This window comes from Oncorhynchus tshawytscha, linkage group LG05, assembly GCF_018296145.1.
Source record: "Oncorhynchus tshawytscha isolate Ot180627B linkage group LG05, Otsh_v2.0, whole genome shotgun sequence".
NCBI lineage: Eukaryota > Metazoa > Chordata > Actinopteri > Salmoniformes > Salmonidae > Oncorhynchus > Oncorhynchus tshawytscha.
In genome coordinates this window covers 73,947,703-73,959,879 of record NC_056433.1, presented here as the reverse complement: position 1 = coordinate 73,959,879, position 12,177 = coordinate 73,947,703, and the positions used below count along the sequence as shown (strand labels likewise).

The 12,177-nt window shown below is 41.3% G+C and overlaps 2 protein-coding genes across 2 annotated transcripts; one reads left to right on the top strand and one right to left on the bottom strand.

The window, feature by feature from the left end:
* Window positions 1-123: 123 nt before the first annotated feature.
* magoh (mago homolog, exon junction complex subunit) lies at window positions 124-4,130 on the top strand. The gene is made up of 5 exons (XM_024422278.2): window positions 124-317; window positions 817-875; window positions 1,013-1,123; window positions 3,676-3,758; window positions 3,890-4,130. The coding sequence occupies exons 1-5, from the start codon at window positions 227-229 to the stop codon at window positions 3,987-3,989; spliced, it is 444 nt and encodes a 147-aa protein (XP_024278046.1). The 5' UTR covers window positions 124-226; the 3' UTR covers window positions 3,990-4,130.
* A 739-nt stretch (window positions 4,131-4,869) lies between these two features.
* cpt2 (carnitine palmitoyltransferase 2) lies at window positions 4,870-9,185 on the bottom strand. Its single transcript, XM_024422277.2, has 8 exons — window positions 8,775-9,185; window positions 8,366-8,446; window positions 8,166-8,272; window positions 7,641-7,902; window positions 7,080-7,416; window positions 6,527-6,937; window positions 6,069-6,363; window positions 4,870-5,923 (listed from the first exon to the last, which is right to left on the bottom strand). Exons 1-8 carry the CDS (start codon window positions 8,948-8,950, stop codon window positions 5,595-5,597), a joined length of 1,998 nt encoding a protein of 665 aa, XP_024278045.1. The 5' UTR covers window positions 8,951-9,185; the 3' UTR covers window positions 4,870-5,594.
* Between the last annotated feature and the right edge of the window lie 2,992 nt (window positions 9,186-12,177).

Here is a 12,177-nt window from a genome sequence, read left to right as displayed (position 1 = left end):
ATGAAATAATATGGTGTTTTATTGACATCTGCCGGTTAAAATACACGCTAAAGAACAGCCGGTTTGTTCTGACATCAATGCAATGCGACCATTCATATGCTGTAACAAAAAAAATCGCCACAGCACGCATGCGTGTTGTGTTTTGCGAAAGACCATTTAGTTGGAGGTGTGCTTTCGTTGATTCCGATTCTCACAGACTCTGTAAACACTGCATTTGCGGTTTATAATGTCAACAACTGACTTTTATTTGAGATATTATGTCGGGCACAAGGGCAAGTTTGGACACGAGTTCTTGGAATTTGAGTTTAGACCGGACGGTAAGTTAGGCGGAAATTTTAGCCTGCCAATTAGCATTAGCTAGCTAGCAAAGTACGCAAACGACAGCTTGCTAGCAGCATTTCCTCATTGCTTTTAGCGGAATTTTAGCTTTTATAGCTAGTCTTGTTTTCTGTTCTAAAATCATGGCTTCAGAAATACTATAATTGCGTCGTTACGTCTTAGTCAGTGCTTATTTCTGTACCATAACCTAATTCATATATTCTGGCCAGCTAACTTGACGTTAGCTAATTACAGTACTAACTTAGGCGCTAGCTAGCTATACAACTAGCTAACTTGGCTATGGAGCTATTTCTTTAGCTAGTTAGCCAACAGATTTTGACAAATAGCCTAGGTTTTACAGCAGCTTTAAAAACGGTTAAATGTGAACTAGCTACTAGAAAAGACTACTGTGTAACAACAGTGCAGTGTGTCAACAATGTAACAACATTCATAACGAACGTGAAGATAACACAATCAATACATACATTGTATTTTCAGGTAAACTGAGGTACGCGAACAACAGCAACTACAAGAATGACGTCATGATCAGAAAAGAGGTAACTTATCAAATTTACAAAGGACTACTTTGTTACATCAATCTGTGTACTGCCCATCAATCCAATTTATGTGTGAGATGCTGCAGCAGCAATTGAATTTACCATAGAAACCTTATTGTGATTGTTCTCCAATACAGGCCTATGTACACAAGAGTGTGATGGAGGAACTGAAGAGGATCATAGATGACAGTGAGATCACCAAGGAAGATGATGCATTGTGGCCGCCCCCAGACAGAGTGGGCAGACAGGTCGGTTCACTCACTCATACCTACCTAAATACTAGTGATGGACACCGATATGGAAAATCTATTTGATATCATATTGGTTTGTAGGTAGCTGACTAGTGGTGCCGATTGAGCAGCCTGCCCATTGGGCAAGGTTTGAATGTTCTGGTAGCATCAAGCTACCTAACCAGTTCGAATACAATGGGAAGCTCATCCAGTTGATGGTCCATCAGGAGGCATTTAAGTAGGCTAACTCAAGCTTTGTGCATGCAGGAGCAGCCATGTAGGCTTTTTCATTTTGTCTCCTACAGAATATTATAGGTTAACTAGTGCTGCTCGACTATTGCTTTTTGAGGTCTGGTTCATAAAAAAATTAACTAATTGCGGTTTTCAATTTAAGTTTTTATATGTTTTAACAATAAATGCATTATGTGGGTTCAATACGGTAACGCATAATAAAATAGATGGTGGACAGTCCACTCACTTATTAGGCTTTAACCATTTTTCACATCTCGTAAATACAATATTTTGTTTGTATATAATACATTTGTTTTTAGTATGATGACTATTATTTAATTAAACCCCAATGATGGTGGTGACTGCTAGTGCTGCACGGTATACTGATTACTGAAACTTGTGTACTTGTTTGATGATAAAAAAAAACTGTTTGTTACTACAATTTTTGTTATGTTAGGTACTTCTGTCAAATGTGTGTCACGTGAATGAGAGGATCAAGTCTGTATCAGCGCAGCCCCTTGATAGCGTGAACAGCAAAGTGTCACATACTCATTCATTGCTAGAGCTGTTTGGGGTTCATTGTTAGCTCCCCACTCATGCCCCACAGAAGTTTCCAGCTTTAATTGTAGGTTAACTTTCCAGCTAGCTTACAGCATAATTCACTACCTTAGTGCAAACTTAAGCAAACCGTAACTCAATATATGCTGATTTCAAAACTGTTTGTGACCAACAACATTATTAATTAACTTTGTCTCCCTTGCCACCAAAAATGTATTCCGTTCTTCGTCTCCCTTGCCGCCTGTCTGGTTTCTAGATTGCATAGCCACAAAGTCAGGTTCCACAGCTACGTTCTGCTTTGTGAATGTCATTAGATTCTTAGAGGCAGTGAACACTTTTATAAAAGAGATTGCTTCTATACAAATGTTGATCCATTAATATAGAATATTCTCCTAGCAGTTGCCAATAAAAAAATAATTATTGAATGGAAGGGATTGTTTGTCATCTGTAGCCCCATGAAATCAGCTAAAACAATTTCAATAACATGCACACACTCTTATTGAATAATATGCATTCACCTGTATTGTGAATAGACCTAGACTACATCTTGATTTATCATTCAAATAAATTATTACCATAATGTTTTGTCGTTTGTTTTTACCAAAGTCAAATTGGTTGTTTAATTAATGCATACATGACTGTATCAAATGTAATGAATTTGAACTTAAAAGATGCCCAACTATTGAAAGGAGCAGTAGCTGAATTTATCGGGATCAAGTGCCATTGTGACCGGATAATATGCCTTTTTCTTTGTGGTATCAAAATCCTGATTTGTGACAACGCTGGTGACTGCCTATTACTGCGTATCACTTATTAATAAACCATCCTTTATTTATTTTAATAACATATTTCAATTGTGTATTATTTTTATTTGATTACTTATTTCATTCCAAGTCTTCTCATCTTTACTCAGGCATTAGCAGCTAGCTATCTCTCTGTTCTCCCCAAAGAGTCATCTTTCAGGTTAGCCTAGCTGCCTGACAATCACTATTTCAGTAGTTCTTCAAAGTAGTTAAGGCATACTTTTAACATTGCTAAATAATAACTAGCAATCAATTAGATGTAGAGACCGTAGCAACTGCTCTTCCTCTGTGTTTGTCTGATGGAAGGAACCAATAAGCACAGGCAAGCTGTTGGTGCAATGGATTCTGGTCATTGTAGTTGTGTTTTTGCACTTTTTCTGTGATGAGTTGGACAACATGTCCCGGAGAGAGATCTCTCTCTAAAGAGCTTCTGTGTTGAGTGACAGAAGAGAAAAAAACAGTGGAATTCAAATAATTGAACCAACGTCAGTCAATTAGTTATTTAAAAAATGAAAATAAGCTAATTCAGTTAATTGTCAGGACTAAGGTTAACAGAAAAAATAAACTGATATCAAGATATGTCTTGCTCATATCAATATCAAATGATATCCTATCCAATTATAAATATTGGTGCCCACTACTTCTAAATACGGAAACTTACAACACATGGAGGTTGACTGAGGCAACTTATTACTTATTGTGCTCTTGGGAAGGGTTAGCCATGAAAGTTAAGTTCGTTGTTGTTTACTTAGTGATGGTAGTCTTCTAGGGGTTGTGAGCTCTGCTCTCCATATCAGACATACGTCCAATGAAAGAATTTGAACTAGTGTTCAAGTCTGACCCTTTCAGCACAAGACGGGACTCCAGGCACAACCCCATAAAGTTATGATGATTTAGTAAACAACGTTTTTATTTTATTTTTATGGCTTGAATTACTAATAGTGTCTGAGGAGTGTCTTAACTTCTTAACTCTTTTAGGAGCTGGAGATCGTCATTGGCGACGAGCACATTTCCTTCACAACTTCCAAGATCGGTTCCTTGATTGATGTCAACCAGTCAAAGTAAGTACAATAATACTCAAATTATATATCCCTCAAAGTTCCCAATGGAACTCAGATCTCCACAAGTGCTTAGTGGGGTTGATGTGGAATTAGGTGCCAGCTTCTAAAGTAAATGCCATTGTGTTTTCCAGGGACCCAGAAGGCCTCCGCGTGTTCTACTACCTGGTTCAGGATTTGAAATGTCTCGTCTTCAGTCTCATTGGACTACACTTCAAGATCAAGCCCATCTAAGAGGGGATGTTTTTTTTCTTTTGGGAAATGTTTTAATTTCATTTTTTGATTCATGTATGATTACATTTGTACATTTGCTTTTGATCGATCAGTCTTTTTTATTTTAAATAAATGATTGGAAAAATTCCAAATGTTTTAATAGCCTTGCTTTTCTATACATATACGTGTTAATTACTGGACGCCATAGCTGTGGTTTAGTCCATTTTGATAGTATGAAAAAGAATGGAGAATTGCACACTACACTACCACTCAGTCCTGTTGGTTTTGAGACAAAGAAATGAGTCTCCGTACAGAGGTCAGTCTATTTTATTCCAGCACCCAACTCAATACACAGATCAAAGTGTTTATTTTCTACATTTTATTTAACTAGGCAAGCCAGTTAAGAACAAATTCTTATTTTCAATAACAAGTGTGTTAACTGCCTGTTCAGGGGCAGAATGACAGATTTGTGCCTTGTCAGCTCGGGGAGTTGAACCTGTAACCTTCCGGTTACTCGTCCAACGCTCTAACCACTAGGTTACCCTGCCGTTGTTAAATACAGTCGAGCAAAATATATTAATTCGTCATTCCAGGTCACATTTAGTTTGAGTTCTTTACACTACTTCAGTAAAGCTGTGTGTGAGAAACATCCAGTGAACATTCCATAAAGGCACAAAAGGAAAGGATTTTCCTGCGTTTTATATTTCCACATCAAAGTTGGAATAATACTGTGAAAATAATGCAAGCGCTGTTTGAAAAGACTGGATTTCAGCCTGTTGGTGGGATGGAGTTTTGACCTTCCATGGTAACATCCAATGCGGTAATTTGATTAATGGACCACACATTTTCCATTATCCCCACCCCTCAAAGACAGTCCTAGTAAAATTATTTCTTAAGAAGCTTATTTTTGACAATTTCTTTATTAAAACGATCACAGGTACTTGTTACCTAGAAAGGATTTGATATTGGAGATAACAGCTGCGTTTGACCTTTCATAGCAAAGATCTTAGGTATTACTTTAAAACATTTTACATCACAAAGCAACATGGATATCTGTAAATTGTCATACAATCCTTTGACAAGGCTTGCTACAGCAATGAAAAATGAAGTGCTACTCTGAATATCAATATTACTGTATTTAATTTCCCTATCAAACTGGCCTTTACATGAGGACATTCATTCAAAAGCACTGGCCTTTATCAGTAAAGGTGGTTTAGTGCTCTTGGGAAGGGTTGCAATGCTAGTTAGAAAAGGAAGAAACATTGGATCAAACAAACACCTGAAGCTTTCATTGTTTTTGCCTTCATGACACGAGTGTATTTGATATTTCCTTGTGCATTATGAATGTGTAGTCAGTTAGCTATTTGACAGTATAGGAATATGACCTCTACTGAACCATGCAGAGCTTGTTTGATATTCCCTCTTTATTAACCTATACCAGTACTTCCAACCCACACTACGCCTCAGGAAATGTGCCTTTTAAATCCGACATTCATCTCACTGTACTATACAACTGCAGTCGAAATCATCCGAACTACAACAAATTTAGAATTTTCACTCGATGTCAATGCCTGACGGTGAAAATTCAGCTGAAGTGGAAGTTAGGATTTGCTGTAAAACTTTTCTTTAGCTGAGAGGCTTTCCTTCCAGAACAGAGAAAATGTCCTCCAGAGACTTATGAACACACTGCAGGAACTCATGAACATTACGCTCTGGGTAACTAGACACATTGCAGCCGATCCACTCATCATGGACACCGTAGCCCACCCCAAATCCATCGGGCACCACAGGGGCAAAGCCTCCCAGGTTAACAGCAGGGCTGGTGAGGGTGCTGGTGGAGAGGATGTTGTGGTTGATGGCGGCGTAGGCTGGGTCCTGGTACAGGCTGTGTAGGGCTTGGCCCTTTGAGTTGGCCAAGTACTTCATGGCAAACAGATGCCGGTCAAAGCCTTGGGCTTGTGGGGGAAACATTCAGAAAAACACAAGAATGTAATATTTGAAATGACTGATCAAATTTGAGACCATAAAAACATTTCACTCAACTAGTCTATTCAACTCAATGATCAAATATCATATAATCTAGAAATAAAGTGGACTGACCCATAGCTGCCTCTTTGGTGAGCTGCCCGTGATATTTGGAGCATTCGCTGAGCATGCCTATCAGTTGCTCAACGCTGTGTTTTCCTGGCTGTTGCACGAAGGCCTGAGCACAGCGCTGTGTGTGTATTGTAGCAGGCCGGATGGTCTCTGTACGACCATGTCTGAATGCTGCGGTGCTGCAGGACTCGTATGTGGCCACCGTCTGCCCATACTGCCTCAGGAATCCCATCTGGAACGCTAGCTGAGCAATGGCATCCGGACTCAGCTTCTTCTTCTTCAACTGCTCCTTCCCGCCCTTAGATAGATGGATGATAACTTTTAATCCAGGGGAAAATGTATTTGTCAGCAGCAGCAATATATCCAAAACATACAAAGGACAGGGGGTGACAGCAACAATAAACATCAAAGTGCAAAATGGTTGCAACAATGTTCAGGTTCAGTGCAAACCATCCATTCACCTTCATGAACTGCATGGCGTCTATGGTGAGCTTGGATACAGCTGTGTGGAAGTTCTCTTTGGCCTTGATGACCCCGTTCTCCAGCTCTGCGTCTAGGTTGAACTGGAGTCTCCTCACGGCTGAGGCTGAGTCCACAGCTGCAGGCTGAGAGCCAGGGTTCACCAGTGGGTTCTCCGTAGAATCCTTGAACACCTCGTTCTGGAAGCGGAGAACAGCCACGCCGTCGCCCCACGAGTGCTCAAAGTTGATGGCGGCGTTTCCGCATTTAGCCATGATGATACTGAAGGACTTGTCATACCAGCGGTTGGTGCCGTCCCCGTGCAGCATGTTGTGGGAGATGTGGATGTGGTCGTTCATGCTCTCGTCGTCCAGGCACAGACAGAAGAGGGCACTGTCCACCAGACCAAGCACCTGAATTGAATATATATTTTTTTTGAAAAATATTACATTAACAGCAAGCATTAGATCCCAGAAGACAATTTGAAAAAAATATATTTCCAAAGTGGTCCTTAATGGTAAAAGACAAGCATTTGAAGGATATCAAAATATTCACCTCTCCGTTGCCAGTGGCCAGGAGCTTCTCCCTCAGCCGGGCCCATGTGTCCCTGTTCTCGCTGGTCAGCAGCCCCAGGGGGTGGGCCGCAGCCGGGGTCGGGTCCGACAGGATGTGCTTCAGGTGGGCCTGGATCTCCGCTGGCTTAACCAGGTTCCCATCGCGGTCCATCACGTCAAACACGTACATGTTGCCTCCCCTCATAACTAGTAGGTGGCGTCCTTTTGGGTCGGTGAAGAGCTCATCTTTCCCTTGCTTGGGGATGCGGGTCGCATTGAAGAGGCGGAAGTACTGAGACATGTCCAGAGGGTAGGCATTCACCAAGAAGGCTCCATACCTGTAAATCAAATAACATCAAGAATGTAACCATTTGTGAACCATTTTGTAATGTACGTTTGGATTAGTTATGTACTGTATTTTCTTGGTCTCCTTTTAAACTTATTGTAAAGCCCATCTAGGAACTGATGCTGTATAATAGTGTAAGCTAAAGCATGATGGTGCATCTTGCTGTTGATGATTCAATGTGAACAAGGTTTTAATTTTATCTGTACATTTCATTACCAGGACAGGGAGGAGGGGACCCAGCGGATGAGTTTCTTGAAGCTGTCCGTGTCGCTCTTAGCTGGGTTCAGGTGGAACACCTCGGGTTCCAGGAGTCCAGCGCGGAGAGTCTTCATGAAGCGCACAGCGGAAGCCACCATGTTGGTTGCTCGCACTAGCTGGTTGTTGTACTCAGTCTTGGGGTCCGGGTTGAAGGACATAAAGGGGTTGAAGTTCAGCACTACGGAGTCCCGCGCTGACAGGTACATGTCAAACCATGGGGCTAGGAGGAGGATGCGATGACTAGTTAAAATAGGAAGGCCCTAAAAATTGCCAAAGACTCCAGCCACCCCAGATACCCTCCAAAAACAACTTAAGTAGTACTTGACAGTATTTTTACTTCAGTAGTTTACACAACTGGTATTTTGGCACATGTGACAAATACAATTTGATTAGAAAATACAGGGTTCTATGTACGAACAATGGTTATTTCAAAGTTACATAGGTTAATATTGTGAGGTTTCTGTTAAAATGGGAAAATCATACCCGATATGTAACTGGTGTGCTTGTTCTGCTTGTCTTGAGCTACCAGCTCCTCATGCATTTGTTTCCCCACTCCATTCTCAAAGTCACGGGCCAGTTTCTCTGTGGTACTGAAAACATATTGCATGTGTGGGTGACAAATAATTTACAAGGTACCACCTCAAGTGTTAAGTGTGAGTAACTGGAAGGTGACTGGTGCTTACCTGAACTGGTCGTCATCTAGAAGAGGCCGCTGAGCAGCCAGATACCTTTTGATTGTATCCTCCAGTTTTGGAACTGGTAGCCTGTAGAATTTTGCATTGTTATTGTATCTGAAATAAATGCGTAACTACGGCAGTGCATGGTACATATTTACAAACAGCCCCCTCCAGTGGCTATCCTGTATCTCATTCAGATCTATGTGCACTTTCACCTACATTCCCTTTTGTGCCATGAACAGTCACCTACTTACAGAATTAGAACTGGTTTTTAGCAAACTTGATATATTTCAGGGAAAATATATTATTGTCTAAGGTGTGATAGTAACAACGATTGACAAGGCATTAGGGGGAGTTATGAAGTAACTAAATAACCAAAACATGCTATAAATGAAATTCACATTTGTTTACATACCTGGGTAAACTCTTCTGGTAGTGCATTGTAGGCACGATGCTTTTATGCAGGTACTCTCTATCTTCGCTGCTGTAGCTTCGTTTGTTTGTCAGTGCTGTAGAAGTGCTTCTTAGAGGCTTCAGATTCCCAGGTTTTCTGAGTGTGGCACAAAACTGCATGGTGAGCAAATTCGCCATGTCTACTAGTAAAATAATGTCCTATTCTCACAGAAAGGGAAGGCTCAAATAGGGAGAACCTGCAGTGCTATATAATTTCCTTGATTACTAGCGTAATCAATCAATGAATGAGTTAGCTCTCCCGACTGCCCAGTAGATACGTCCTTCTTCTAAAGCTTCCCCTCTTACTGCCTAGTAGGATGACAATAGAGACAGACAGAAATACATTGGCAAGGATTTGTAACGGCGGAAGGAGGAAGTGTTTTACAGGATATTGACACCTTGTGGTACGTCAGCGGGGGAATATTACACACTATAGTTTGTTCCCTATGGCGCACTGCAGACCTCTGTTTACATTTACTGTACTTTGACAAAGTAAGTTTCGTATGCATGATTAATCTCATACACAACATAATGATAAATAGTGTACATGTTTGCTATTCAAGGTGATGTTTTCCTCATAATAATATGTTTTTATTTTTAAAATTCGGGGTTATTGTAGATCTCTGCCTGACCACAATGTGACAAATAGAAAGGGTTCAAACAAATGTTTTTTGTTACTATTTCCTGAAACGAAAATAGACAACGTTCAGTTTTAGTACAATACTTATACTATACCAGCAGAGGGCAGCATATGCTTGATCGGTGAATAGTTTGGTCTGGCCAAGGCAAGCGTTCGCTCAATGCTGTGCTGCTGTGCTCCCCCTATCTAAAACAACAGACTGTCACTCGCAGCAGTAAGCAGTCGGCAGTAGCAAAACATTGTCTGGCTTACCTCGGCTTGGAAAACTGTTAGCCTATCATTTCTGTTGGGCGAGAGAGTAATCAAGCCAGCTTGAGTTTGACGCTCTGCCTTAAATCCTCCCCCACCTGTCCCCAGCAGCAGCCACTGCATCCATCAATTTCCCCTCCCTGGATCCATCCCTCAACCTAGCTCCCTGCCCTAAGAGTGTGACTGTTCATAGCCCCCATTAGACTGATGCGATTTTCTGCTGTTATGTTTGCCTCCATTCTGCAGATTACAAACAGGTCGACCCGGCCTGGCCTGTGCATAAACAGCAGTGTCATTTGCTAACACCCCTGCCCCCACGTCCTCTCACATAGCCTCCCGATCCCAACACTCTTAGAAAAAAGGTGCTCTGCAGAAATATATAGGGTTCTTTAGTTTATTCCACAGGATTCCTATTTTATTCAGCCATGCCTCATTGCCCTTCCAACATTTCCTAATCTCCCACCCCTTCTAAGGCGACTCTGGGATGCTGGCCTTCTAGGCAGAGTTGCAATGAAAAAGCCATATCTCAGACTGGCCAATAAGAAGAAAAGATTAAGATGAGCAAAAGAACACAGACACTGGACTCTGAGAGGAACTCTGCCTAGAAGGCCAGCATCTCAGTCGCCTCTTCACTGTTGACGTTGAGACCGGTGTTTTGCGGGTACTATTTAATGAAGCTGCCAGTTGAGGACTTGTGAGCTGTCTGTTTGTCAAACTAGACACTCGAATGTACTTGTCCTCTTGCTCAGTTGTGCACCGGGTCCTCCCACTCCTCTTTTTATTCTGGTTAGAGCCAGTTTGCTCTGTTCTCTGAAGGGAGTAGTACACTGCTTTGTACAAGATCTTCAGTTTCTTGGCAATTTCTCGCATGGAATAGCCTTCATTTCTCAGAATATGAATAGACTGACGAGTGTTAGAAGAAAGATATTTGTTTCTGGCCATTTTGAACCTGTAATCAAACCCACAAATGCGGATGCTCCAGATACTCAACTAGTCTAAAGAAGGCCCGTTTTATTGCTTCTTTAATCAGGACAACAGTTTTCAGCTGTGCTAACATAATTGCAAAGGTTTTTTTAATGATCAATTAGCCTTTTAAAATGATAAACATGGATTAGCTAACACATCGTACCATTGGAACACAGGAGTGATAGTTGCTGATAATGGGCCTCTGTACGCATATGTAGATATTCCATTTAAAATCAGCCGTTTCGAGCTACTATAATCATTTACAACATTAACAATGTCTACACTGTATTTCTGATACATTTGATGTTATTTTAATGGATAAAACATTTGCTTTTCCTTCAAAAACAAGGACATTTCTAAGTGACCCCAAACTTTTGAACGGTAGTGTATATAAATATAGGACAATACACATCACGACTAGAGAGACAACACAACACTACATAAAGAGAGACCTAAGACAACAACATATCAAGGCAGCAACACATGGCAACACAGCATGGTAGCAACACAACATGACAACAACATGGTAGCAACACAACATGGTAGCAGCACAAAACATGGTACAAACATTATTGGGCACAGACAACAGCACAAGGGAAAGAAGGCAGAGACAACAATACATCACGCAAAGCAGCCCCAACTCAGTAAGAGTGCCCATGATTGAGTTTTTGAATGAAGAGATTGAGATAAAACTGTTCAGTTTGAATGTTTTTTGCAGCTCGTTCCAGTCGTTAGCTGTAGCGAACTGAAAAGATGAGTGATCCAGGGATGTGTGTGCTTTGGGGACCTTTAACAGAATGTGACAGGCAGAACGGGTGTTGTATTTGGAGGATGAGGGCTGCAGTAGATATCTCAGAGAGTGGGGAGTGAGGCCTAAGAGTTTTTAAAATTTGTATAAATAAGCATAAACCAGTGGGTCTTGCGATGGGTATGCAGAGATTATAGAGTGCTGTGGTGTGTCCTATAAGGAGCATTGGTGGCAAATCTGATGGCCGAATTGTAAAGAACATCTAGCCGCTCAAGAGCACCCTTACCTGCCAATCTATAAATTATGTCTCCGTAATCTAGCATGGGTAGGATGGTCATCTGAATCAGGGTTAGTTTGGCAGCTGGGGTGAAAGAGGAGCGATTACGATAGAGGAAACCAAGTATAGATTTGACCTTAGCCTGCAGCTTTGATATGTGCTGAGAGAAGGACAGTGTACTGTCTAGCCATACTCCCAAGTACTTGTATGAGGAGGATTGAGCCTTGGGGTACTCCCTTGGTGACAGGCAATGGCTGAGACAGCAGATTTTCTGACTTTATACACTGCACTCTTTGAGAGATGTAGTTATCAAACCAGGCCAAAGACCCCTCAGAGACACAAATACTCCTTAGCCAGCCCACAAGAATGGAATGGTCTACCGTATCAAAAGCTTTGGCCAAGTCAATAAAAATAGCAGCACAACATTGCATAGAACCAAGGGTGACATCATTGAGGACCTTTAAGGTTGCAGTGACACATCCATA